This window comes from Zea mays, chromosome 8, assembly GCF_902167145.1.
Source record: "Zea mays cultivar B73 chromosome 8, Zm-B73-REFERENCE-NAM-5.0, whole genome shotgun sequence".
NCBI lineage: Eukaryota > Viridiplantae > Streptophyta > Magnoliopsida > Poales > Poaceae > Zea > Zea mays.
In genome coordinates, this window is record NC_050103.1 from 177,322,944 (window position 1) to 177,350,777 (window position 27,834).

The 27,834-nt window shown below is 45.2% G+C and overlaps 1 protein-coding gene across 2 annotated transcripts; it reads left to right on the forward strand.

The window, feature by feature from the left end:
* The first annotated feature begins 195 nt into the window (after positions 1-195).
* LOC100280369 (Protein MOR1) lies at positions 196-27,826 on the forward strand. 2 transcript variants are annotated; one of them, XM_020542089.3, is made up of 53 exons: positions 196-676; positions 830-935; positions 1,027-1,150; positions 2,208-2,287; positions 2,366-2,543; positions 2,626-2,690; positions 5,012-5,094; positions 5,187-5,272; positions 5,362-5,475; positions 6,273-6,392; positions 6,519-6,621; positions 7,038-7,174; positions 7,259-7,324; positions 7,427-7,541; positions 7,632-7,672; positions 7,998-8,069; positions 8,165-8,269; positions 16,053-16,158; positions 16,631-16,743; positions 16,827-16,914; positions 18,281-18,381; positions 18,596-18,703; positions 18,782-18,887; positions 18,964-19,043; positions 19,124-19,276; positions 19,370-19,445; positions 19,531-19,655; positions 19,744-20,004; positions 20,102-20,176; positions 20,265-20,346; positions 20,576-20,697; positions 20,776-20,868; positions 20,941-21,018; positions 22,851-22,946; positions 23,049-23,150; positions 23,257-23,358; positions 23,438-23,620; positions 23,701-23,812; positions 24,112-24,188; positions 24,295-24,374; positions 24,474-24,539; positions 24,621-24,744; positions 24,923-25,042; positions 25,109-25,186; positions 25,266-25,424; positions 25,496-25,654; positions 25,771-25,868; positions 25,946-26,102; positions 26,245-26,361; positions 26,465-26,560; positions 26,736-26,807; positions 26,910-27,132; positions 27,219-27,826. In XM_020542089.3, the coding sequence occupies exons 1-53, from the start codon at positions 514-516 to the stop codon at positions 27,461-27,463; spliced, it is 5,991 nt and encodes a 1,996-aa protein (XP_020397678.1). In that variant the 5' UTR covers positions 196-513; the 3' UTR covers positions 27,464-27,826. The 2 variants fall into 2 exon arrangements, with proteins under 2 accessions (XP_020397678.1, NP_001309236.1); NM_001322307.1 differs by having other exon boundaries at positions 381-676; positions 27,222-27,759.
* The last annotated feature ends 8 nt before the right edge of the window (positions 27,827-27,834 follow it).

Below are 27,834 nucleotides of genomic sequence, written 5' to 3' on the forward strand. Positions count from 1 at the left end.
GATTCTCGCTACAACTAGATTCTCATAAAAATTCGTCTAAAAAAACGGAACTAAAAAGATCCAATATCTTATGTTGCCCGGAAATTCAAAATCTTTCAAACAGCACCGGAACCATCCCAGTATCCCACTACCTCCGTGGCGAGCGGATGCCTACCACCAAACTATCCAAGCAGCGGCGCGTGGACCCCATAGACTGGCCTACCAGAAAGGCAGAAAGTGAGTAACGCCTAGTCCCCGACACCGACGGGGAACCTACCGCTCCGCCGCTCCGCTCCCGTCGCGACTCCAAACTCACTCCATATTTCGTTACCATTTCCCACCTCCAGAAAGTGTTTTTTTGCCTTTTTATCTTCGCTCGTTTTCCTTCCCCCGCTCTCTCTCCACCCCCTCCGTCCTCCGATCCAAACTACCGACGAACGCCACCACCCGAATTCGAAACCCTAGGCGGCCGCTGTAGAACACGTGAGGCTGTAGTGCCTCTTGTTCGGTGGAGCCGGCCCGCGGCAGCCGGCTATGTCGACGGAGGACGAGAAGCTCCTCAAGGAGGCGAAGAAGTTGCCGTGGGACGAGAGGTTGCAGCATAAGAACTGGAAGGTGAGGAACGACGCAAACATCGACCTCGCCGCTCTATGCGACTCCATCACCGACCCTAAGGATGCCCGCCTCCGCGAGTTCGGTGAGATACCTCCCCCTACGCCTCCCGATCCGCCCCATTTCGCGCTCGGATCTGCGCTATGCTCGATTAGCGCGGTACCGTTTGGGGATTTCAAATCATTTTTGGGCTCAAGATCTGAAGTCTAGTGTTTTTCTGTTCTACTCCGATGGTTAGGGCCGTTGTTTAGGAAGACGGTTGCAGATTCCAATGCGCCGGTACAGGAGAAGGCGCTCGATGCCCTTCTCGCGTTCCAGCGAGCTGCTGACGCCGATGCATCAAGGTGTGTGCATTCAGCTGCCAAGTCATTCCATTCACATCTATGCTTCTGATTATTTGTTATCTGCAACGATTTATGAGTTGGCTCCTCTCAGATACGCGAAGGAGGTCTGTGATTCAATCGTGGCCAAGTGCCTCACTGGCCGACCAAAGACTGTCGAGAAAGCTCAAGCTGCATTCCTCCTATGGGTGGAACTGGAGGCATCAGAGGTCTTCCTTGTAAGTTGATCATCAATCCCCTGATTGTTATGATTGTGAGCTGTTGGTGAAATGCATGTGCATACATAATGCTACTTTTTTGTTCACTTGGTTTTCACAACATGCGGTGAAATGTTCCATGTAGTTGCAGGTATTATTGACAGTTTGGCATTGTCTAATAGACCAACTATCAATATTGTTACAAATGCTAAGCCTATGACATAGGATTATGTGCTGCATTCCTCCCGCCGGATGATTTTCACTTTCAATTAGCAAATATAGTCGTTCATATTAGCAATTTCTAGGCACTCCTTATGGATAAATGTGACAAGCATGAAAGTCATTTCTCTTGTTTGCCATTCAGGATTCAGTGTGGTCATGGACTCATGGTCATCATGTAAAACAGTAAAATCATGCAACATATTGATTGCTATCATTAGAAACGAGTTGCGAAAGGCCCTCTAGCTGAGTTGGTTAGGTGGTCTGAGTAGCACTCCTCAGGTCCTGGGTTCGACTCCCCGTGAGAGCGAATTTCAGGCTGTAGTTAAAAAAATCCTCTCGTCTCTCCCACGCCAAAGCACAGGTCTAAGGCTCAGCCCCGGTCGTGGTCGTTCTCACATGGGCTTCGATGCCGCTGTGTATGGGTGGGGCAGGGGTTCGGGGGTTTTCTCAACCTGTGTGAGAAGGTCTTCTTCTTAATACAATGCCCGGGGGCTGTCTTACCCCCCGCAGGTCGAGTTTTATCATTAAAAACGAGTTAGCTACTACCAGAACATTCTTTCTAAGCGAGACAACTAATTGCTATCAATAAAAATATTTGCGCATTTGATTTATGGTGATGATAACCTGTTTTTTTAGTTTCCAATTTGTTTCCATTTTGAGTATTTGTTACATCATCTGCAAGCAACCTTTCCCCACACAAGTCTAATGAAACAGACACTGTTCATATTTTGTTTTATTTGCTCACCGAAAACGTATACTTGCATGTCTGTTTTAATCCCATGTTCTCTCTTATAACTATGTATAGCATGGTAAATGATATCATGCTCAAGAAAACTACATATTGTTGTGGCATCAGGAAGCTATGGAGAAGGCTGTGAAGAACAAAGTGGCTAAAGCAGTTGTACCTGCTATTGATGTGATGTTTCAAGCACTAAGGTATGTTCCTAGCTAGTTCTTTTACTCCCTGATTTCGCAAGTTCTTGTAAACTCTTACCAACATGTTTCCTCTGCTAGCGAATTTGGAACTAAGGTAGTGCCACCCAAAAAGATTCTGAAGATGCTACCTGAGCTGTTTGACCATCCAGACCAGAATGTCCGGGCTTCTTCTAAGGGTTTGACACTAGAGCTTTGTCGGTGGATTGGCAAAGACCCTGTAAAGTCTATTTTATTTGAGAAGATGAGAGATACTATGGTGCGTTATTTTTTCAAAATTTTAACATGTGTAATTCTGTTCTATCACTCAATAAAATAACCAATATTCTTTGTGTTTACAGAAAAAGGAGTTGGAAGCAGAGTTGGCAAATGTGTCCGGACTTGCTAAGCCAACTCGAAAAATAAGGTGTTTCTATTTTTTCCATTTAAAATAATTCATCTTTTTGCTGTAATCAATCAATTAGATGAAAACACTTTTGGCTGATTCATGGTTCAGACTGTAGGACTGTGATTCGACACAACCATTTGAAATGCCAGCTGAAGCTAACTGTAGTACTATTTATATTTGAATAGTTATTTGCTAGCCTTGAGAGGGAATATGTGTTGATACTCCATTTTGTTATGTCATGGTAATTTATGTTATTTTTGCATCTCATTTATGATATAGCACATTGTGTAACTGCCATCTGTGTATTTTTAACCAAAATATTAATAAACAACCTTCAAATAGTACATAGGCTTGACTACTAAGACCTCGATGTGGAATTTTCAATTCATTGATTTAGCCATTGGATTTATCTCTCATAGGATGTAGTGGCAGATTTTGTGTAACACACACACACAACTTGTTTATAAGGTGCTCCTGATATTTTTTTGGACTGAACAACGTGTGTTACTGTTATGAACGGCAGATGGCTGTGAGGGTTTGAGGGCGACGGCTAGGGTTAGAGGCGTTGGGGAGGCCAACCGCAGGGCTTTGCCCATGGCCGGCAAGAGAGAAGGGATTTCCTTCTAATCTCTTGCTTACCTTCAATTGATACAATTCTTCTCCTTATATAGAGAGGGTTACTTGACCTCTAAGCACTAGATCTAATCTTATTTTTAATTCTAATCTTATCCCAAACTAGCCTTATCTTTATCATCTAATCTTATATCTAATTCTAACCTTATCCCAAAGTAGCCTTACCTTTATCTAACCTACCTAAGGCGCCCTGATAGTTACTTTTTGGGCCCTATAAATGTGTTAATGTTGTATTTGCTTCTATTGTATTTGTGCAATTTGTGGGTCATAAGAAATATGTAGACTGTACTATATTTCACATAATTAGACCTTTTTTTAAAATGGGATAGTTGTTCAAACGCGTCCCAAACCTTTACAATGAGCATACGAAAGTCCTGAACGACTTGCGAGAAAGGTGGTGACGGGGTCCTACTCGCGTCCTCCTGACTTCAGGCCCTCGCAGGCGTGCCTGTATCGGCGCCACGATGTGTGCTTGCGTCGGTGCCTTCCGCTCCTCAACCAAACAACTACAATATAGAATCGAACCTAACTAATCTCAAATTTACAAAATAAAAAACCAATGTATCTTAATCGATGACCTGGTAGTAGCCTGTCTGCACGGGCCATTGTCTTGATTCCACCGCTGCCTACCTGTGCGGGCGCATCACTAGTGTACAGCTATACATGTCAAAATGGAATGGATCTGTTGGATGGCCCGTGTTTGGCGCGCTTTAGTCCGACCCGGCCCAATCATCGTGCTGTGCTTGGGCCTTAGGTGCGGCACGGCTGGCTTGCCCGGCACCACTGATTTCAGATTGCCTGTTCGGCTGGCCTGGGTGATCAGCCGACTAATCGCAATTAGGGCGACGACGGCCCTAATCGACCCTAGTCGTCCACATAATCGCCAGGACCCAAGACACACACACACATAACACTGTATATAACAGTATATACTATACTATAATAGATAGAAGTTAGAAACCTAGAATATAGAGTAGATGCTAAAATTATGAAATATGAATATTGACCAGTATAGTAGCAGACTAGCAGTATGAATTATGAAAATGCAAAACAGAATTCACCAGCAACAGCAAGTCTATATGAAATGAAAGTTTGAAATAGCAAGTCTACAGCTTACATCAAGGCTTTTGTACTGGCAGCCTGCCACAACGCTTATCGGCTGATAGCCCAACACGGTGATTAATCGCTATATATCGTGATTAGGCGGACGATAAGGACGATCAGCTACCCTGATTGAATCGCTACCTCTTATCGAGCATTAACAACCGATCAGACCGACTAATCGCGATTAGTCGGACGATATGTAATCACTGCCTGTACAAATCGGTTTTTTCTTCTATTTTTTCATAAAAATCTATATGATGCTTGAGTATAGAATATAAATCACAAAATATGTGTGTTCCTTTGGTTAGGTGGGTGTGAATGTGGAGCTAACAACCAAGGTTCAAACCTCCACTTGTGCATAATTTTACCTAATTTTAAGCTGGAAGGAGAGGGGTGACACACGAACAGACTCATGCTTTATATTAGTAGAGATTTGTGGGTCATAAGAAATGTGTAGATTGTACTGTTGAACTGCTATGGATCTGTTTGAAATCACCCGTACAATGTACATAATGTTAACAAAACATACAGCATGCTATGAATATGTTCTTCCTTTGACTTGCATGATGCATTGAAAGTGGTGATTTGGCATTGTGTTCCAGATCCGAACAAGAAAAGGAACTTGAGGAGGAGTCTGTGCCCGAGACAAGCGGGGCTAACACTTCTGAAGAGGCAGCGACAGATGGTGTGTTCTTCTGAGGATTATTTATCTGGATATTGCTCTTGGTAGTTTGTTCAAACTAATGATGGAAATACTTATATAATTCTACTTTGCAGCCCCTGTGGAGATCGATGAATATGACCTTGTTGATCCTGTAGACATTTTAACCCCACTAGAAAAGTCTGGATTCTGGGACGGTGTGGTATGGGACCTGTCTTGAATGCACACGCTATTGGTCACACTATCGTATGAAAAGTAGTTATTATATTAGTTTTTGTTGTCTGATGTCAGAAAGCAACAAAATGGTCTGAGAGAAGGGATGCTGTGGCAGAATTAACCAAGCTTGGTTCGGCAAAAAAAATTGCTCCTGGTGATTTTCATGAAATTTGCCGGACACTGAAGAAGGTCAAGTCTCTGAGATTGATTTTTTAGCCTGTATTGCATGATTTTTTAAATCCTTATGTTAATTGTCCAAATTTTCAGCTACCACCCTGTGTAGGGGTGGATATCGAGCCAGCTTGGCTCGTTATGGCTCGGCTCGTTATAGCTCGTTATTGTAACGAGCCAGCTCGGCTCGGCTCGTTATACTAACGAGCTAAACAGCTGGCTCGGCTCGGCTCGTTAGGAAGCTCGAGCCAGCTCGTTAGGCTCGCGAGCCACACAACTAAATATAAAGATCTATATACATAAATATATGTATAACCAAAAAATCATATTTTAAGTGTTTAACACTACAAACATGTAGCCATGCAATAATACAATTATTTAAGCACATGGCACATCCACACATGTCCATATCACAGATCATAATAACGAGAAAACAAGACTATGAGAGATGAGACGACACCAATGACTAGATAAACTTGTGTTGTGGCTTAGCTCGTTTGGCTCGCGAGCTAGCTCACGAGCTAAACCGAGCTGGCTCATTAGAGAACCGAGCTAGAATGCTAGCTTGGCTCGCTACAAAATTAAAACGAGCCGAGTCGAGCCGAGCTACTAACGAGCCGAGTCGAGCGAGTTATCGAGCCACGAGTATTTCGTCCAGCCCTAACCCTGTGGGTGTATGTACTATTTCCTTTTTGAAGTCTTATAATTAGTCATGGATAATTTGGCTTAGAAGTCAGCACCCAGCACTTCTATCTAAGCTGGAGTGTTGTGGTAATCAGTATTTTTGTTCTTATGATGGTTTTTTGATACTGCAGCTCATCACAGATGTTAATTTGGCTGTTTCGGTGGAAGCTACTCAGGCAATTGGGAATTTAGCTAGAGGTTTAAGAGCCCAATTTTCTGGAAATGCACGAATGCTCCTTCCGGTTTTACTTGTAAGAAGAACAACCTTTTTTCCTGAATAACTGAATTTTGCTATTAGATCCTACTGTTACTTTATTGTGTGGACTTTGATGCCCATTGAAACTGGCATTTCCATTTGTCCTGATTCTTTTCAACAGGAAAAATTGAAAGAAAAAAAGCCAACAATGACAGAAGCACTATCTCAAACACTTCAAGCGATGCACAAGTCTGGTTGTTTTACACTTATTGATGTGATTGAAGGTTTGTAATTTTCTAGCAATCTTTATTGCACATGTTTGTTTGTAGCTTTATTTTCATTGTTGTTTTTTTGGTTTGGAACATATTTTGATTTCCTCCAAAGCATGTTATTGCGTAACCATATTCCTTTCACTAAAATGCACTCTAGATCCCTATTAAATTTGGTATAGTTTGTTCCCTAAACCAGAAAATTACACATTTAAGTTCCCAAAACTTTTTCAAGTAAAGATTAAATCTGAATTTGTTTGAAATATTCGATAACTGAAAACTTTTAGATGCTGACCTTAGTGAATTTAAGGGAAAACTACCAAGGGTTGTCCAGGAAAAAAGTATTTGCATTTTTTTATGAATCTCAAGACATGAACCTTTCAGCTTTGATCAATCTCTGAACAAGAAAATGCTGTCTTTTGATAATGCAGATGTTCGTGCGGCAGTAAAAAACAAGGTGCCCCTTGTTCGTTCTTTAACGCTGACCTGGGTTGCATTTTGCATTGAAACCAGCAATAAAGCAACTGTACTAAAGTTGCACAAGGAATATGTTCCTATCTGCATGGAGGTGAATAACCACTTTATACTTCTAGCTATGTCTGTTTTTATTTTTCTGTTTTGTATTTGTGCTGATCAGTTTTTCAATATGTAGTGCTTGAATGATGGTACTCCAGAAGTACGAGATGCATCCTTTTCTGTTTTGACTGCCATTGCCAAGGTTTCTTCTTGAGAACTTGCTTTTCTCGTCACTTCATTACGTTACATGTATCAGAATGTGGCTTTAAAGCCCGGATTTTTTTGCTACTCTTGCTCTCTATAGATGGTTGGTATGAAACCATTGGAACGATCCTTGGAGAAATTAGATGATGTGAGGAAAAAGAAGTTATCAGATATGATTGGTTCTTCCAGTGACAGTGTTTTGAGTTCAGGAACAGGTTAGTTTTGCTTTTGTAGTTTTACTTGTATTCAAATGGATCAAATATCTCTGTTTTGGACTAATTTATGTACAAACTACACTTCTCCAGCTCCAATCACAACATCAGGAGCAGCCACATCTGCTCGCGGGGTATGTTTATTGATATTCTTATTTCAATATTATACGAAGATGTTTGCAACCTGTCAGCCTTCCTCTCCCAAGTGCCTATTTACAGTTCTTGTGCTGTGTTGGGGAATTCTTGTTAGAAAATTTACCATTTGTGATTGGATTTTGTTAGTTATGGTTTAAAAAAACTTCCGTATTGTCACAGTAAAAAACTAGAAAAGGGGCAGTTGTTTCAAAAGCTCAATGATCACTAGTTATCAACTTTGTTTGTCAGGGCAATGTTTATTTGTGACCAGTTCTGTTGATCAAATGTTTGACAACCCATGTAAGATTATTCTGTATCTTGCAGGTTGCAGATAGCATGTCAATGAAGAGATCTGCTGCAAGCATGCTTAGTGGAAAGAAGCCTGTCCAGGCAGCGGTTAGTTTTGTTGGATGCATATTTGATGTGTAAGTTTCTAGTATTTGAATTTGTGCACCATGTTCTTATGCGGGTATTGGTTTCCTTGTTTCCAGGCTGCTACCAAGAAATCTGGACCGTCCAAATCCACTGCAGCAAAAAAGACAGATGGTGGGTCACAGTCTAAGGCATCAGCTGCTCTTGAGATTGAAGACGTTGAGGTGATTTGTTTGTCCGAGTTACACCATTTTGTTGTTCTGATAAGGTCTTCATGATGTGCATGACTGCCTTTACTCAAAGAAGCATTGTTTGTTAGTTTAGAGCTTTCATTTTGTCATTTCCTTTTTTCAGGGAAAAATCTATATACTGCTCTATTAAGAACCTAATGTGGGCACCTGTTGCTACCACGGCTTCACCCTCCCCACACCCAACGTCTGCAAAAATAGTGCAGAACGAGCACTCGAACCCACACCCCCCTGTTCTAGAAATTTGGGGCTAACCACCAGACCGCACATACCTTAGTGTTTAGAACTAAAAAAATATATTTGTACTCTAGGCGCCGCTCCTCACGCTCCCCCGCCTCGTGGCAACGCACAGACACATATCTAGTTGTAGTCCTTATGAATACTCGTGTTCACAATGTTTGTTGATTTAGAGTTGGGCACTACTAAGGAGCTAGGTAGAATGACCATCTTACGCTTAGTGTTCGTTCATGAGAAAAAAGTTAGTTAAAGATGCAATTAAGGGCATGACTAGAAATTGCTGTTTGAAGATGCCTTGAAGTTGTAGGACAAGTGTTTGAATATTATAAAAGAGTCACAACAACAACAAAGTCTTTTAGTTCCAAGCATGTTTGGGTAGGCTAGAGTTGAAACTTGAAACTCAACAGATCCCACAAGTCAAGGTTCAATCATGTGGATAGCTGTTTTCCATGCACTGCTATTCAAGGCTAAATCTTTGGGTATATTCCATCTTTTCAAGTTTCTTTTTACTGCCTCTTTTTATGTCAACTTTGGCCTTTCACTACCTCTTTTTTTCATCGCTATTGCACCTTAGGATCCCACTACGCATTGGTGCCTCTGGAGGTCTTTGTTGAACATGTTCAAACTGTTAGAATAGGAACCCATACCCTAATCAGGGGTTGGGAGTGGTATTAAATAGGGAGAGTAACTGGGCCAAGGCCCATTACACAGGGGTATAATGGTCATTACACAGGGAATAGCACAAACCCTAGACGGGTAGTCTAACACCCCCCCGCAGTCACAACTCTATCCTGTACAGATGTTGAGACTGGATCGGAAGTCTAAAAAGACACTCGACGGTAACCCCTTGGTGAAGATGTCGGCGAACTGAAGCGTGGTGGGGACGCTGAGAACGCGGACGTCACCGGCAGCGACACGCTCGCGGACGAAGTGCAGGTCGATCTCCACATGCTTTGTGCGCTGATGCTGCACGGGGTTGGTGGAGAGGTAGACCGCGCTGACGTTGTCGCAGTAGACGAGGGTGGCGCGCTGGAGGGGACTGTGGAGCTCGTGGAGGAGCTGGCGCAGCCAGGAAGCCTCGGCCACGCCATTGGCCACGGCACGGTACTCGGCCTCAGCGCTGGAGCGAGAGACGACGGGCTGCCTCTTGGCGGCCCAAGAGACGAGGTTGGCGCCCAGGAAGACGGCGTAGCCGGAGGTGGACCGGCGCGTGTCGGGACAGCCAGCCCAGTCAGCGTCGGTGTAGACCACGAGCTCCGACGTCGGGGATGGGCGGAGTAGGAGACCGTAGTCGAGGGAGCCGCGGAGGTAGCGTAGAATCCGCTTGAGCGCAGTGAGATGGGGCTCCCGCGGAGTGTGCATATGCAGGCACACCTGCTGGACGGCGTAAGCGATGTCGGGCCTGGAGAACGTGAGGTACTGGAGCGCGCCGGTGAGGCTCCGGTAGGACGTCGCGTCGGCGACCGGAGGTCCGTCGTCCTCAGAGAGCTTCGCCTGAGTGTCGACAGGCGTGGAGCAGGGCTTGCAGTCAGACATGCCAGCCCGCTCCAGGATGTCGATGGCGTACTGGCGCTGATGGAGGAAGAGACCCTGGGGCCGACGTTCGGCGGTGACGCCGAGGAAGTGGTGGAGGGGCCCCAGGTCCTTCATCGCGAACTCCCGCTGAAGGGCGACGATCGTGCGCTGAAGGAGGTCGGCGGTGGATGCCGTGAGCACAATGTCGTCGACGTAGAGTAGGAGGTAGACGGTGTCGTCGCCGCGCCTGTAGATGAACAGGGACGTGTCCGACTTGGCCTCGACGAAGCCGACAGAGGCCAGGTAGGAGGCGAAGCGGCTGTACCAAGCCCGTGGCGCCTGCTTGAGGCCGTACAGGGATCGGTTCAGCCGGCAAACCAGGTCCGGACGGTCAGCGTCGACGAAGCCGGTGGGCTGGCTGCAGTAGACAGTCTCCGTCAGAGTGCCATGGAGGAAGGCATTCTTGACATCGAGCTGATGGATCGCCCAGTCGCGGGAGAGGGCGAGGGAGAGGACGGCGCGAACAGTGGCGAACTTGACGACAGGGCTGAAGGTCTCGTCGTAGTCCACTCCGGGGCGCTGGGTGAAGCCCCGAAGGACCCAACGGGCCTTGTAGCGGTCGAGGGAGCCGTCTGAGGTCAGCTTGTGGCGAAATAGCCACTTGCCAGTGACCACGTTGGTGCCTGGTGGACGCGGCACCAGGTCCCAAGTGTGGTTGGCCAAGAGGGCCGCGTACTCCTCCTCCATAGCGCGACGCCAGTGTGGGTCGGCGAGGGCAGTGCGAACGGAGGAGGGTACCGGGGAAGCGTCGGGTGGAGTGCTGGTCGTAGCGGCTGCCAGGATGAGCCGGTCGACGGGGCGGAGAACGCCAGCAGCGCGTCGAGTCACCATCGGGTGGACGTGCCCGGGGTCGCGATGGATGGCGACCGGGTGGTATACGGATGACTCGGAGTGAGCCACCGGAACGTCGGGAGCGGCAGGAGGGGCCGGCTCACGGCGGTGATAGACGACGGCGGGGTCGGCGAAGCGGGCCGCGCTCGTCGATGGGCACGCGTCGGGGGGTGCCGAGGTAGTGGCGTGGCCGCGGCGATGGTAGACGAGGGCGGGGTTGGCGAATCGAGCCGGAGTCGACGGGGCCGCGCGTGGCGCAGGCGGGGTCGACGGGGCCGCGCGTGGCGCAGGCGGGGTCGACGGGGCCGCGCGTGGCGCAGGCGGGATCGCCGGGGCCGTGCGTGGTGCAGGCAGGACCGACGGGGCCGCGCGTGGCGCAGGCGGGGTCGACGGGGCCGCGCGTGGCGCAGGTGGGGTCGACGGGGCCGCGCGTGACGCAGGCGGGGTCGACGGGGCCGCGCGTGGCGCGGAAGAGGTCGTGGGGGCCGCACGAGGAACAGGTAACGACGCAAGACGGGGAGCCGAAGGTGGGGGAGGAAGCGGATCGGACTCGAGGAGGGAGTCAAGATCGGTGGGTGGGGTGGAGCCAGCAAGGGGAAATACATCTTCGTCAAAGACGACATGACGAGAGATGATGATGCGGTGGGAGGTGAGGTCCAGACACCGGTACCCCTTGTGGTCAGGGGAGTAGCCAAGGAATAGACAGCGGGTGGAGCGAGGAGAAAGCTTATGTGGAGCGGTAGCGGAAGTGTTAGGGTAGCAGGCACAGCCGAACACGCGAAGGTGGTCATAGGAAGGGGCTGTGCCGTAAAGGGCGAAGTGGGGGGTAGGGTGACGTACCGCCTTCGAGGGAAGACGGTTGAGGAGGTGGGTGGCAGTATGCAGGGCCTCTGCCCAGTAGCTGGCAGGGAGAGACGCCTGGAAGAGGAGACAGCGGAGCATGTTAGTGGTGGTGCGGATCATGCGTTCGGCTCGGCCGTTCTGGGCAGAAGTGTAGGGGCACGAGAGACGCAACTGGACGCCATGAGTGAGGAAGAAGGAGCGAGAGGCGTTGTTATCGAACTCGCGGCCATTGTCACACTGCAGAGCACGGACCGGGCGACGAAACTGAGTGGATACCCAGGTGAAGAAGTGTGTGAGGGTGGTGAATGTGTCCGACTTCAACCGAAGCGGGAAGGTCCAGAGAAAATGGGAAAAATCATCCAAAATCACCAGGTAATATTTATAACCAGAAAGACTGAGTACAGGGGAGGTCCAAAGGTCACAATGAACCAGATCAAAAGCCTGCTCAGCCCGAGAAGAAGAAGTAGTAAATGGGAGACGAGTATGTCGGCCTAACTGACAAGCATGACAGAGACCCTCAAAATGTCCCCTACTACATGAAAGATCGAGACTACTGGTAATCTTGGTCATGACGTCGGGTCCAGGATGGCCGAGACGTCGATGCCATGTGGTGGAGGAGGTGGTGGAGACCAAGGCAGGAGGTGGAGACACGCCGGCGGTGGAGGGCTGGAGCGTGTAGAGAGGCCCCGAGCTGTCACAGCGGGCGAGAAGGGTCCTGGTGGCCAGATCCTTCACAGAAAAACCAGAGGGGTCAAACTCAATGGAACAGGAGTTGTCAGTAGTGAATCGACGAACAGAAAGAAGATTGTGGGTGATGTGGGGAGCTACGAGAACATCGTTGAGGTAAAACGGCCCAGGGAGAACCGAGGCACCTACTGAGGTGACTGGCAGAGTGGAACCGTTTCCAACGACGATCGAGGATGGGTGAGAGGGGAGTGGGGAATGAGAGCGAGAGAGCGTGCCTGCCGTGGGGGTGGTGTGGTACGAGGCACCGGAGTCGATCACCCAGTCGGAGGGGGGTGGGGTCATCGCCATGGTGCTGAAGGCAGCAGCGAGGGAGGTGCTGTCCCAACCACCAGCCGGCGGGGACCAAGGCGTCGAGGTGTGGGTCCCCGGGGTCAGGAGCGTGGGCGGAGCCTGGGGCACGACGGGAACACCATAAGGAGGTGCGCCGTAGTGAGGTGTAGTCAGGAGGGCGGGCGCCGGAGGACGGGGGGCACTCGGTGCCTGGCCCGGCCACATGGCGATGGTCCCGGTCCAGGGGTTGTAGAAGGACGGCCACGCGTGGCCGCCACCCCGGCCGGAGGGACCACCACGAGAGGAGCCGCCGCTCCCACGGCCGCCCTTGCGGGAGCGACGACCCCCGTCGGTCGTAGAAGTCGGACGAGGGGCCGCCGGGACGGCAGGAGGGGGGCGGGTGGGAGCCCCGGTCGACGGAGGACGGGTGGCCTGCCCCCCTGAGGGCGGCTGACCACTGGTGGGAGCGCTGTAGAGGGCCGAGGCAGGAGTGGGTGCCTCATTCGCCATGGTGAGCTCCTCGAGGAGAAGCTCGTTCCGCACGGCGTGGAAGGTGGGGAAGGGCACGCTCCTCTTGATGAGAGCCTTCAGGTGGCCGTAGCGGGGGCTGAGGCCACGCAGGAGGTTCAGCACCAGGGTACGATCGGCAACTGGCTCGCCGAGATCGCGGAGAGAGTCAGCCAGACCCTTCATCTGGCGGCAGTATTCTCCCACGGAGAGGTCTCCCTGAGAGAACAGGTGGAACTGGGCGTCGAGGTGGAGCGCCCGCGCATCCCGATTCCCGAGGAACTGGTCCTCGAGAGCGAGCCACGCCTGGCGAGCAGTGTCCGCCTGATCGCGGATGATGTCCTGCAGCTCAACGGTGATGGTGCCGTGGAGCCACGAGAGGACAACGCTGTCCATGAGGCACCAGGAGCGAGGCGGTGGGGCGTCGTGATCGACGAGGACGTGATCGTCGAGGACGAACCGCCGCAGCGTGAGGAGGACCTGTCCGCGCCAGCGGGGGTAGTGGGAAGACGCCGGATCCAACACCACGGACACGAGGGCCCGGATGTTGTGCAGACCAGCGGCCTGAGCGTGAAGAGCAGCGATGAGGTCGGCGTCGAGGTCGGAGTCGCGGGGGTCCTCCGGGGGTTCCACAGGGGCGACCGGCGGGCGACCGAGGAGGCGCTGCGTAGTGGTCATCTGGGTGGTCAGAGCGGCACCCAGAGCACGCTCTCGCTCCAGAGCGAGGGAGGCGGCGCGCTCGCGCTCCCGCGAGGCCGTCACAGCGGCCTGGATCTCCGCGAGGGTGTCGACGAGCGGGGAGGCGACGGTGGGAAGAGCAGAGGGCGTGACGGCGTGGCTCCAGGTGGGTGAAGTGAGGGTGGGAAACCCCGGCGGAGATCCGCGGCGCAGGGTCAGCGGGGAGGCGGCAGGAAGCGGCGCAAGGCCGGTGATGTAGGGGGCCCCTCCAGGGGCGGGCGCGCTGCTGATCGCAGCGGGGGTGATGGGGCCGGTGGCGGCAGAGGTGGTGCCGTCCATGGCAGCGACGGCTGGAGGAAGTCACGGCAAGGAAAGAAGCCGGGTCGGGGAGGGAGCGAGGTAGGGAAGCCTGCCTGAAGAACAACACCAGAGGGAGCAGTGGAGGTGAGCGGCTGCTCCCTGCTGCGTCCAGAAACAGAGGAGGTCGCGGCCTGGGGCGGTGGTCGCGGCAGAGGGAGGCGCGGCCTCGGACGAAGGGACGTCCGCGGCTGGGGCGGGGCGTCGGAGGCGCGGCACCGGGAGGGCGCGGAGCCGGGGCGGGTGCCCGCGCGCGGCCTGGAGCGGTGGTCGCGGCAGAGGGAGGCGGCCGCGCAGGGGCGGCGGCCCTGTGAGCGGCGGGCGCGCACAGACGGGAGCGGCGACCCAGGGGAGGGCGGCGCGCCGGGGAGAGGGGAGGGAGGCCGGCGGCCGGAGGTGGGTCAGGGGAGGGCGGCGGCTGGAGCCGGCGGCGCTGGCTGTGTGGAGGCCGGCGGCGGCTACAGTGGAGGGAAAGTCCCCTGGCGGCTGTGGCTGCTCGGGGAGAGGAAAAAAAGACTAAACCTAGCTGATACCATGTTAGAATAGGAACCCATACCCTAATCAGGGGTTGGGAGTGGTATTAAATAGGGAGAGTAACTGGGCCAAGGCCCATTACACAGGGGTATAATGGTCATTACACAGGGAATAGCACAAACCCTAGACGGGTAGTCTAACACAAACCATCCCAACCGGTGTTGGACAATATTTTCTTCAATTGGCCCTAGCCTGTCATTTATATCACCGTTCTGGACTCGATTTCTTCTTGTATGGCCACAAATCCAATGCAACATACACATTTGTGCAATAATTATCTGTTGAACATGTTGTCTTTTTGTAGGCCAACATTTTGCACTATAGAACATTGCATGTCTAATTGCCGTCCTATAAAACTTGCCTTTTAGCTTCTGTGGTACCCTTTTGTCACGTAGAACGTCAGATGTTTGATGCTAACTCATCCACCCTACTTTGATTCTATGGCTAACATCATCAATATCCCGTTCTCTCTGTACCATTGCTCGTAAATACCAAAATGTATCTTACCTGGTCTCTACTTGACCATCCAAACAAACATCTTCTTTCTCATGTGTAGTAGTATGGAAGTCACATGTCATATATTCGATTTTAGTCCTACTGAGTCTATATAACCTTTGGGGCTTTGGGCTCTAAAAGTTCTTGCCACAATTCTAGTTCCCTATTTACTCATGCCTGACTTTCATCAACTAGCATAAAAGCATACACCACCCCTTGTGACCTCATCCATCACTAAGGCAAAAAGGCAAGAGCTTAAAGGCGATCCTTGATGTAGTTCTATTTTAATCGGGAAGTCATTCATGTCTTCATCATTTGTTCGAACACTAGTCACAACATTGTTGTACTTGTCCTTAATGAGTTTAACGTACCTTGTTGGAACTTTACTTTTGTTTACAACCTATCACATAACATTCCTTGATATTTTGTCATAAGCCTTTTTCAAGTCAATGAAAAACCATGTTCAAGTCATTCTGCTCTCTGCAGTCCACCTTTTTGTGCCAAAGATTTTGAATAGTAGAGTAGTTTATTTTCGGCCAAAGATACTAAAACAATGGATTTAGATGAACTTTTATTCCTCTTTTACGTCATCTAGATGTTTAAATCACTAATTGGTGTTGGATAAAAATCATTAGTACAAATAGTACATACAACTCATGATATTTATTGGTTTGATCTTTTGCAGCCGGCAGAAATGAGTTTCGAGGAAATAGAAGAGAGGTTAAAGTCTGTTGTGAAAGCTGAGACAATTTCCCAGCTAAAGAGCTCTGTCTGGAAAGAGCGTCTTGAAGGTTGCCAATATCCCTGTGTTGTCTATCCTGTAGTTATTGTCTATTTGTTTGGTTTTGAAGAATTAACTTGGATTCCTTTCTTTTTTCTCTTTTAAATGTCATATCCTTTTTCCTTTGGCTCTTCTTGCTCTTTTACATTACATCTATTTTTTCGTTTGCTCTTCTTAAACTTGGCTGTAATATTTAAGGACTATAGCAATATAGCATGCGTGTGCAGCCATTATCCTATCAAGGGTGGTAGTGTGCATGCATTTGTTTTCTTTGTACCGTTCTGTGCCTGGCAATTATTTTCATTAGCTTATTAGAATAACTCACAATTCTCACACTTGGTTGAGACCAAAAGAAGGAACAAAACTTATTGTGATTGTGGCAGTTTTATTTGTACGATAAATATCGCTCATATTTTCTGCTGTGAAGTTTTAAGAAAGAAGAAATATCTACAATGAGAATATAACATTACTCTTTGTGGCAGCTATTGGCGTACTCAAACAAGAGGTGGAAAATCTTACGGAACTTGATAAGTCTGCTGAACTTCTGATTCGTTTGTTGTGTGCTGTGCCTGGATGGAGCGAAAAGAATGTTCAGGTTCTTACTGTTTTGGTAACTATTTGTTTTGTTGAGTGGAATTTTCCTTTGCTATGGAAGTAATGCCATTTTAATTGAAACAGGTACAACAGCAAGTTATAGAGGTCAACACCTATATTGCCTCGACTGTAAACAAATTTCCAAAGCGATGTGTGGTTTTATGCCTTCTTGGTATGGTCCCTTCTACTTCTCCATGTACTTTTTCTATGTAATATGTATATCTTGCACCCAAATAAGGTTGAGTTTGGTTTCATCGAATTACCCATCTAATCTTAGCAAACCTGTTGACAGATTAAAACCATGATTTTCTGAGCTTTGGTGACAGTAATTATAAATAGTTACACACACAGACACTGGGTTGTAGCCTGCTGGTTGAACCTAAGTTATTCTGCCTAGTTTGGTTGATGGGCTCATAGGCACAGGCTATTGACTTATATCCAGGGTCCGGGCTTAAGACTTTGTTTACGAAGGTTTAAAACTTTAGATTCACTGTATAGGTGCGCTTCAGCTGCCTACTTAAATCGGGTATAATGTTCTACTTGATCTGTCCTAAAATATAAAAATTTCTCTCCTTGTCCTTAACTATCCTAAGTTTGACCATAATTATAGAAAGAGTAACCATGTTATTTGCAGTGTCAAATGAGCATTGTTAGATCCATTATGAAATGTATTTTATACTTATTTGACTTCCCAAATGTTAATACTTAATACTCTTCATGAACTTGGTCAAACTTCGAATAACTATCCCTTCATTAATCCCTTCACTTGAAAATTGAAGCAAGGTTTGGAATTTAGGATAGGCTTGGAACTTAGGTCCCATAGTTTATTTAATTTATTTTCTATAAACTTCTGAATAATTTAATTTCGACAAATCTTTATATCTAAACCCAAAAAAACTCGACCCGCGTGGGGTAAGACAACCCCGAGCATTGTATTAAGAAGGCTTTCTCGCACAGGTCGAGAAAAAACCCTGAACCCTTGCCCCACCCATACACAATAACACTGTTGCCCATGTTAGAATATCCGGTACTGGGTCTTAGACCTGTGCTTTGGTGTGGGATAGACGAGAGGATTTTTTAACCCAAGCCTGAAATTCACTTCCATGGGGAGTCGAACATCTGAGGAGTGTTGGACCACCTAACCAACTTAGGTAGAGGCACTTTTGCCTTATTTCTAAACTAATAACTATCAATCAGCTGATTGGGCTTCTTCAGTCAAATTCCTTTTTTTCTTGGATACCGTAGAGAAAGTTCTATCTATTTTTTTTTACTTTAATTTTCTTGCCTGTGGGCATTAGTTTAGGAACTTGTCTCTGATGTGCTACAAGAGGGAGCCGTGCTATTTTCTGCAACAGTTTATTCATAAATAATGTAGCATGGAGCTTCATCTTGGTACCCTGTTTCTGCCCACCTTGTTTTTGTCCTTATTTTCACATCTAATGAAAGGGTTGCTGAGCATAGACGATTCAATTCTTGGTCATGTGCTGTAAAGTTTGATTTTAGCAATTTTAATAACACCCGATTTGCTATTTTCTCAGGCGTAAGTGAAAGGGTTGCTGATATAAAAACACGGACCTCTGCAATGAAATGTCTCACTGCCTTCTGTGAGGCAGTGGGTCCTGGATTTGTGTTTGAGAGGGTAAGAGATACCATTACACTGTTATTGTTTTTTGTTCAAAAGGTCCTCCACATTTGTTTAATTAACCCAATTATGTGATGTTATATGCTGGCGTTCAATAAAATTCAGCGCACGCACTGTCGAACATCTTTCAATTTTATTCTGTGCTTTAGGTGCACGCTGCTTCCACCATGATGTTTGACAACTACTATATTTATGAGTTTTATTTTTATAGCTTTACAAAATAATGAAGGAGCACAAGAATCCCAAGGTTCTTAGTGAGGGTATTCTTTGGATGGTCTCTGCTGTGGAAGACTTTGGGATCTCCAATTTAAAGCTAAAGGTGCACTTTTCTATGCTTGTTTGCTCTATACTTACTGTGTTATCACACACTTGTTCTTTTCTGTCTTTGTTGTTCCAGGACATGATTGATTTTTGCAAAGACACCGGTCTTCAGTCTAGTGCTGCTGTAACAAGAAATGCTACTATAAAATTAATTGGGATGCTACATAAGTTTGTGGGCCCAGGTCATCTTCATGTCTTCTTATTTTAACATGTTATGATAGTCGCCGGATCATGTTCTTGAAATAAACCATCCTGCAGATATTAAAGGCTTTTTAAGTGATGTTAAACCAGCACTTCTAAGTGCCCTCGATACTGAATATGAGAAAAATCCTTTTGAGGTATGCCATGTTAGTCACTGTTTGGAAAATACTTATTGTAACTTTGATTTTCACCGACATCGGTTTGGTTCAATTATTAGGGTGCTGCTGCTGCTGCTCCGAAGAGAACAGTTCGAGTTCTGGATACCGCATCTTCTGTATCTGCTGGCTTGTTTGATGGGTTGCCACGAGAAGACATTAGTGCTAAGATAACACCTACTTTACTAAAAAATCTGGGCAGTCCGGACTGGAAGGTAGCGGCCTCTTTTAATTTATTTGATTTACTTTGCAAGTGTCTTGTATTTTATTTGTGATATTTGCTATTATGCTTATATGTGAATTGATAGGTACGATTGGAGTCCATAGATGCAGTCACCAAAATTGTGGAGGAGGCTAATAAACGTATCCAGCCTACAGGAACAGGTCCACTGATTATATTCATCCCAAACAACTACAAATGTATTCATTCAACTTGTATTAAATTGTATTAGCCATCTTATCACTGCAGCTGACCTGTTCAGTGCACTTAGAGGCCGTCTTTATGACAGCAACAAAAATTTAGTAATGGCAACCTTGTCCACTATTGGTGGCCTTGCATATGCTATGGGACCTTCTGTTGAAAAGTCAAGCAAGGTTTGGAACTAACTCCCATGTTATCTTTACTCCTGCATGCTTTTATTTGGTCGCTACCATAACTGACAACTGTTTGTTTGTTATGAAGGGTATTTTGGCAGATGTGCTGAAGTGTCTTGGTGACAATAAGAAGCACATGCGAGAATGCACATTGACTGCTCTAGATTCATGGATTGCTGCAGCCCAACTTGACAAAATGGTTCCATATATTATAGTGTCTTTGGGTGATCAGAAAACAGGTTCAGAAGGGCGAAAAGATCTCTTTGATTGGTTGTCTAAGCACGTTTCTAAAATGAGTGATCCATCTGAGGCTTTGCCTTTGTTGAAGCCATCTGCATCTTCTTTGATGGTATTAGTCTAAACAATCTTTTGATTGTTGTTTGTTTTATTTATAACAGTGTTGTTTAATGGAAAGAATGTAATGGTTACACGCTTCTTTTGAAAAGGATAAATCTTCTGAAGTCCGCAAAGCTGCTGAATCCTTTATGAATGAAATTCTCAGGATCTGTGGCCAAGAAGTGGTATGTTTCATCTGCCTATTCCATTCATTCATATTTCCATTTAATGCTGCAACATTCTAACTACAACTGAATTTATTGTTTGGTGTAGGTTGGAAGGAACTTGAAAGATTTGCCATCACCTACTTTGGCTATTGTATCAGAAAGGCTGAAACTGTCTACTGTACATGAAGGTGGTGTCTTATAGATTGTGTATTGTAATACACTCTATTCCATATTATAAGGCATTTTAGGTTTTCTGGATCCATAAGTTTTCTTATTCACTTCGATTTCGATATACACTGCCTACATACATAGTAAAAAGAAAAGCCAAAACAAAACATTTTATAATTTGGAATTGATTTTTTTCTGTGCTTGTTGAAATTTTTGTTCTTGGCTTACTATTGTTGCTTATTTCATCAGGATTTTCTGAATCTGTTAAGATGGTGACAACAAGCATGAGTTTGCCATCAAAAGCTGGTTTGAAGAACAATAAACATGGTCTTAATGATCGTGGTTCTAATGTGGGCAAACTTGTGTCCCAAGTATGTGTTGCGTCTTTGTTTGTCTTTGTGGATATTGTTATTGATACCTGTTTTCTAACTATGATCCTCCCCTATCAGAGAGGACTTCCCGCCAGGGCATCTGTTACTATGGTTTCCACCCAAGACCCTGCACAATCCCAAGCATTATTTAACATAAAGGACTCAAACAAGGTGAGCAATCATCAGGCCCTGCAACATCTCTGTATTATGAACAGGTCTCATACAAGTTTACTTATTGATCAGGAAGAGCGGGAGAGACGTGTTTTGGTAAGAAAATTCAAGTTCGAAGAACCACGTCGTGAACAGATAGATGAACTAAAGGTTTGTATATTGCATAAATGGGAACTGCTTTAAGATCGTTACATTTACATCCTGCTATATTCGTTATTGGAATCTTCCTGCTGAGTGCTATTATACAGGTATTTTTTTTCTTCTGACATATCAAATGCCCTCAATGATAACAATGAGAATTAAGCTGTTACAACAGATGATATTCTTTCGTGCTTTCTTGCAAAATCCTATGGTTACAATCACACACAACTCGATCAAAATTCATTGTAGTAGGTGCTATGCAGTTGTGTAACTAGAAGCAGAAATCTTAACTTCTTAATCAGTTTACATTTACATTAATACAAATTAAAGACCTTTAGCCTGGATATGTGATATTAGGCTGACTCTAGCAGTGTGCGGATCAGGCCGTGGATGTGCATTTTTCGTGACCGCGTCCCACTATTTGCTTCCAGCGGAGCGCGGATGTGGTCGCGCAAAATGAGCGCTCGGCCGCCTGGTCGCTCATTTTTACGCATTCTCTCTTCTCTGTGGGTGAGATTTCACATCGGCGATCTGCTGGGCGTATTCACTTTTTCCGTTGTGCATCCGGGCGTCACGGCGTGGAGCCGTGGACGATGCACACGCGCATGCGTCCGCCGTTGGAGTCGGCCTTAAACGATGGTTTTGCAACGATTGACCCCTTAGAATGAAAAGGAAATCCTTAGCCTGACTGGTACTTTGTTCAGAAATGGTAATTGGTAATAGTATTTGATAAGAAGAAAAGTTGAACATCATAAATTTTGACCAACAATTAGTCAAATTATATGAGAGGTTAGATCATAAAATTTTTAAGCTGTCAACTTTATATTATAATAGAAATTAACGGTCAATCTATTTTTATGACTTCTTCTATGTTCTAATACAATTATAATTTTTGAATGGAAGGAGTATTAGGAATGACTAATACCCAGATTTTCATAGCTTCAAATATGTAATCCTTAAAAAGTTGGATGTTCACTAAGAGCATCTTCAACAGTGCCCTATCTTGAAATATAGGGCTCAACTCATGAAAAACAGTTCCAACAGTGCCCTATTTTACAAATTTTTATCAAAAAAATATAGGGCATACCATGAAGTGACCCAAATATACTAAACCTCATAGTAGTGGCCTATCCTTGTTTTCTACAACATTCTCAATATTTTCTTCCTAATAATGTAATTTACTTTATTTTAATTTTTGGGGCACTATTTTAAGTCACCTTTTTGGAGATGCTAGATATGTTAACTTGATGTAGATGAATTTGATATTACAACGGAGGATGAAATCTAGTGGGTCTATAGGTCAATCTTTGTATGTGGTGCCCCAATAAAAGAAGCAGTCTCCAGAGAAGTTACAAGTGACCCATGATAACTGAGAAATGATGCAAGAGAGGTTACCGTCGTGTCAACTGGTTTCTACCTGGGTCTTTATGGCCCTTATTTTCCCCTCTACTTTAATATATGGGTGCGCAGTCCTCCTGCGCTCTTTCGGGAAAAAAACTGGTTTCTTTGTGCGGACACTTGTCATAATTTGAGTGAAACATCCTCAGTTTTCTCCAAATTAATGTTTATTGCTGGTTGTGAATTCATAGTGTCTCAGTCTCTCAGAAATCTGCTTCTGCCGATATCCTGCCTTCCTTTTGCCTGTTCTAATTTACGACTATATGAACATATCAGCAATTTCCTTGGAATAAAATTTTATGTGCAGATTGATTTTCTTAGCCATTATTGATCTTTAATATGTTTGGATATAGTGTCTGCCTTTCTTTTGCCTGATGTAGTATATGAGTTACTACTGTTTGAACATAACAGCTAATTTCCTTGGACTAACATTTTATGTGCAGATTGATTTGTTTAAGCATTTCCGAGAAGATGTAAGCCTGCGATTATGGAACTCAGACTTTAAGAGGCAAATCGATGGTATTGAATTGCTACAAAAGGTTGGAAGTTGATCACAATATTACTTCATCTCTTCATTAGAATGATTCCACACAGTTTGTTCCTGTGATTTTTCTTGTTTTGATGCTGTTGCAACTGTGCAGGCACTTCCTTCAAGTTGGAAAGAAGTGATTGAACTTCTTGACATATTATTAAGGTGGTTTGTCTTACGCTTTTGTGAATCGAACACAACATGTTTGTTGAAGGTGAATGCATAACACTCTTGTTAAGAATCACGTTGGCCTTATTTCTTTTTGTTGCTGCACAATAACCTAATTTGTTTCTTGCACTGTGTACTACTTTGATTTACAGGTTCTTGACTTTCTTCCTGAGCTTTTTGATATTTTAAAAGACCAGTCATACATGTTGACAGAAGCTGAAGCTGCAATTTTTCTTCCTTGCCTCATAGAGAAGGTACGGTTAGTACAAAAATGCATATTTGATGTGTTATCATAGTTCATAATACAATCATGACCAAATTACTGTTCTGCAGTCTGGTCATAACATTGAAAAAGTCAGGGAAAAAATGGGGGAGCTGATAAAGCAAATGATCAACATTTACTCTCTTCCCAAACTAATTCCCTATATACTTGAGGGGCTCCGCTCCAAGAATAACCGGACAAGGATAGAATGTGTTGATATTGTTGGATATTTCATTGACCATCATGGGACCGAGGTCTGAATTGGTATCTTCACCCATTTGTCAGTTAGGTGGTCTTGGTTTACTTATAGGAGATGCTTGGTTTTGTCACGCAGGTTGGTGGGTTGATGAAAAACTTGCCATCTGTTGCAGCACTGACAGCAGAGCGTGATGGTGAGATTAGGAAAGCTGCCCTTAATACGCTTGCAACAGCCTACAAGAACCTTGGTATGTACCCACCCTTTTCTTCCTATTTGATCAGATGATATTTCATTTACATCTGTAGCTTCTTTTGGTGCATAACCAATCAAACCCTGAGCTGGTTCACAAACTCTCAACATTTGAATCTACCCATATGCCCAGTCTAGAAAAAAACCGGTTATTTTATATATCAATTATCTTTAACAGTATATTTGCACATGCAATAAATCACTGCATATACTCAGTTTAGCAGGATGTCACTTTTTGCAATATTTTATACTATTGATTTGCATGAGCCTCATAATATTCTTTGTTTGACAAAACAGGGGATGATGTATGGCGATATGTTGGAAAACTCTCAGATGCCCAAAGAAGCATGCTCGATGATAGGTTTAAATGGAAGGTTTGTTTCTGTCATCAATAAAACATATGATAATCTTTTAGCAAAACTGTACTCCAATCACTTTACGACTAAGGAATGTACTATATTCTGTCTGATGGTATGTTAGGCAAGAGAAATGGATAAAAGGCGAGAAGGAAGGCCTGGTGATGCACGAGCAGCTCTGAGGCGTTCAGTTAGGGAGAATGGGTTTGTTCTATGTCTCTTAATACCATTTATTTATTGCTAATGTGATGGCTGCTGTTATTTTTATTTTTAATTGTTCGTGCTTCCAATTTGTGGATGTAGGTCTGATATAGCAGAACAAAGCGGAGAAGTAGTGTCCCGTCCAGTGGCTGGATCAATGATCTCAAGGTGCTCCAGTTGTCTTATTGTGCTCTTTATACCTAATATACCATTACATGACACTACCTGTCTATGCTTGACTATCATCAGGGACTTCGGATATGCAGATGCTCATATGGATAGGCACATGGTACCTAGGCAGATTCCAAGTACAAGTGGTCCTGTGGACTGGCGCGAAGCTCTCGAGATAGTTGCATTAGGTTTGCCTGAGCAGGTCATGCTGTTGATCTCTTCCCATAGTTCTCCCACCTGTCTCACCTCCTTGAGGCTCCGTTTTTATTTGTCACATTATTTTTTCACATGTCAAGATTTTTTAAAATCTAGTGTTATATTTTTTACATTCACTCCTTAAACAAAAACATTGTCTGATATATGCCTTTTGTTTTCTGCAGTCCGTTGAAGGTATGAAAGTTATATGCCATGAGCTAACACAGGCAGCTGACCCTGAAAGCACATTGCTTGAAGATCTTATTAAGGAAGCTGACAGATTAGTGTCATGCTTGGCTGTTATGGTTAGTATTTATTGTGTTATTCATGTTCTGTTTTCCTGAGTCTTATTTTGATTATGGATCTTGCAGGTTCCGAAAACCTTCAATTTTAGCTTATCTGGTGCTTCTTCAAGGTCTTGCAAATATGTGTTAAACACACTCATGCAGGTTTGACATGTTTGTATTCTACCCTTCACATTTTTTATGGAAGATTTTGTTTATCTGAAATCTTGGGCTATTTTGACAGACATTTCAGATCAAACGTCTTGCTCATGCTGTGAAGGAGGGTACCCTTGACAACCTTATTACGGAGTTACTTCTTTGGCTTTTAGATGAAAGGGTTCCTCTTATGGATGATGGCAGCCAATTACTCAAAGCACTAAATGTTTTGATGCTTAAAATCTTGGTATGTAAATTTCTTTTTCATGCTCTTGTTTGCTCTACCTGTGCTTTCTTTAATGGTTCTGTTTTAAACAGGATAATGCTGAGAGAACATCCTCGTTTGTTGTGCTGATTAATTTGCTGAGGCCTTTGGACCCTTCAAGATGGCCATCGCCTACACCAACGGAGTCTCTTGCTGTAAAAAATCAGAAGTTTTCAGACTTAGTTGTCAAATGTTTAATTAAGTTGACGAAGGTACATGACTATTTGCTTGACACATATTCCTGAACCTCTTCATGACATTACATCTGACACTTTTCCGAAGCTCTCTACTTTACACTACTTCTGACACTCTGCATTTCATCTTTCAGGTTCTTCAGAGTACAATATATGAAGTTGACCTTGATCGAATTCTTCAGAGCATCCATATTTATTTACAAGAACTTGGGATGGAAGAAATACGGAGAAGGTCTGCCTCCCTTGATAGCTCTTCAACTTTTTTCTTGTTTTTTTGAACGTCCATCATGTATCATCTGTATTCTGTAGGGCTGGTGCTGATGACAAGCCATTGAGAATGGTCAAAACTGTCTTGCATGAACTTGTGAAGCTTCGGGGAACGGCAATAAAGGGTCACCTTTCAATGGTTCCTATAGATGCTGAACCTCAGCCAATAATTCTAGCATACATTGATCTCAATCTCCAGGTAGAACTTGCAAAACCACTGTTCTGTTGTTGTAGACCCTTGCAGCCGCTAGATTGTTGACCCTTGCAAAACCACCATTAGCAACAAGATTCTTCGCAAAGCCTTTTTTTTCTTGGTAACCAACATTGTTCGGTTGTTGTAGACCCTTGCAGCCGCTAGAATGTTGACGCCATCGGGGCCTATGGGTCAAACTCACTGGGGTGATGCTGCATCGAACAATCCAAATCCATCTACTCACTCAGCTGACGCGCAATTGAAGGTACAGCTGTTCTTTTAGTCGTTCATGCTTTGTGGTGCAAATGCTTAAGATTAATACAGTGATTTCACATGCTATTTTTGTTCTCTTTTGTGGCTATGGACAGCAAGAGCTTGCTGCTATTTTCAAGAAAATTGGTGACAAGCAAACATGTACCATTGGCCTCTATGAACTGTATCGGATAACTCAGCTCTACCCAAAGGTATTATTCCTAGTGTACTTCCACATTAACATTCGTATTCCTTTGGGGAACTATTTGTAAAATGGCGGTCTTCATTGCAGATTTTAATCATGCACTTTGCATGTTTTCATTGCAAGTGTTTTGTTTATTGAGCATTCTTTCCTGTTTACAATCTGATCTGCCATCATTATCTCAGGTTGATATATTTGCTCAGCTTCAGAATGCTAGTGAAGCGTTTAGAACCTATATCAGAGATGGCCTAGCTCAGGTTTGTAACCTCAGTCATGTTGGGGCGGGGGGTTGGGCTTGTTGCTTTGTTATGGATGTTGTTTGACGTACGATTGATTTAATTACATTGTTTGTAATGCAGGTGGAGAAGAATGCAGCAGCTGGAAGAATGCCTTCCAGTCTTCCATTATCCACGCCGCCCCCAATAGCAGCAATACCCAATCCAAAATTTGCACCATCCCCTGTTCACACAAAATCAATCGGTAAAACAGATTATAACGAAGATAATGCCAGTGGTGAGACACAACCCTTCAGAGGTCAAGGTGCCATCACCGACCAACAAACTGATAGATACCATACCTCAGGTCGCCATCCTACTCAGCCTCGATGCTAATTATATGCTATCAATGTTTATGTGATCTGATTATTGGAATCATTATTTCTGTACCAGCAGGCACGTTGGATGCTCTTAGGGAAAGGATGAAAAGCATTCAAGCGGCAGCTATAGGTCATTTTGACGGTGCTCAGGCTCGGCCGTTGGCAAGTATGAACGGAAGTAATATGGTGCATGGGGGAACTCGATTGGACGGTGAACCCCAACAACGAAGTAATATACCACCCATGGATGAGCGAGCTCTATCTGGGCTGCAAGCACGAATGGAGAGACTAAAGAGTGGGTCTATGGAATTACAATAGATACGATAACAATTCTGAGAAATACCAACTATTGTAGTTCTTTGTAAATTTGAGGCATAGTGATGGTGTTCTTTGTAGATAGGTATTTGAATGTCGGAAGAACTATATGGCACGGGGTCAACATTTCGTAACCCATGTGTCAAGCCATTCTTGCAGAGCCTTTGGATGCAGTTTTAGATAAGAGGTAGCCAAATGTTTTCCTTGTTGCTACTCCAAGGGCTAATTAGTGTTGACACATTTTGCCGTACTGTATTGGTTTTCCTGTGGTGTACAGCAATAGAATTTTTCATTCTAAATTAACTGGAAATGTTACTTGTGAAATATATGGTTTTTGAAATGCATATCCGTATGGTTTCACATTTATTTGATTA

Excerpts from the sequence above, each read along its gene's own strand:
- LOC100280369 (XM_020542089.3), top strand. The coding sequence starts at position 514 with ATGTCGACGGAGGACGAGAAGCTCCTCAAGGAGGCGAAGAAGTTGCCG. Across the intron at positions 20,347-20,575 it reads ACTGTCTACTGTACATGAAG|GATTTTCTGAATCTGTTAAG; the intron begins GTGGTGTCTTAT and ends TTATTTCATCAG. Across the intron at positions 26,362-26,464 it reads CAGCTGACGCGCAATTGAAG|CAAGAGCTTGCTGCTATTTT; the intron begins GTACAGCTGTTC and ends GGCTATGGACAG.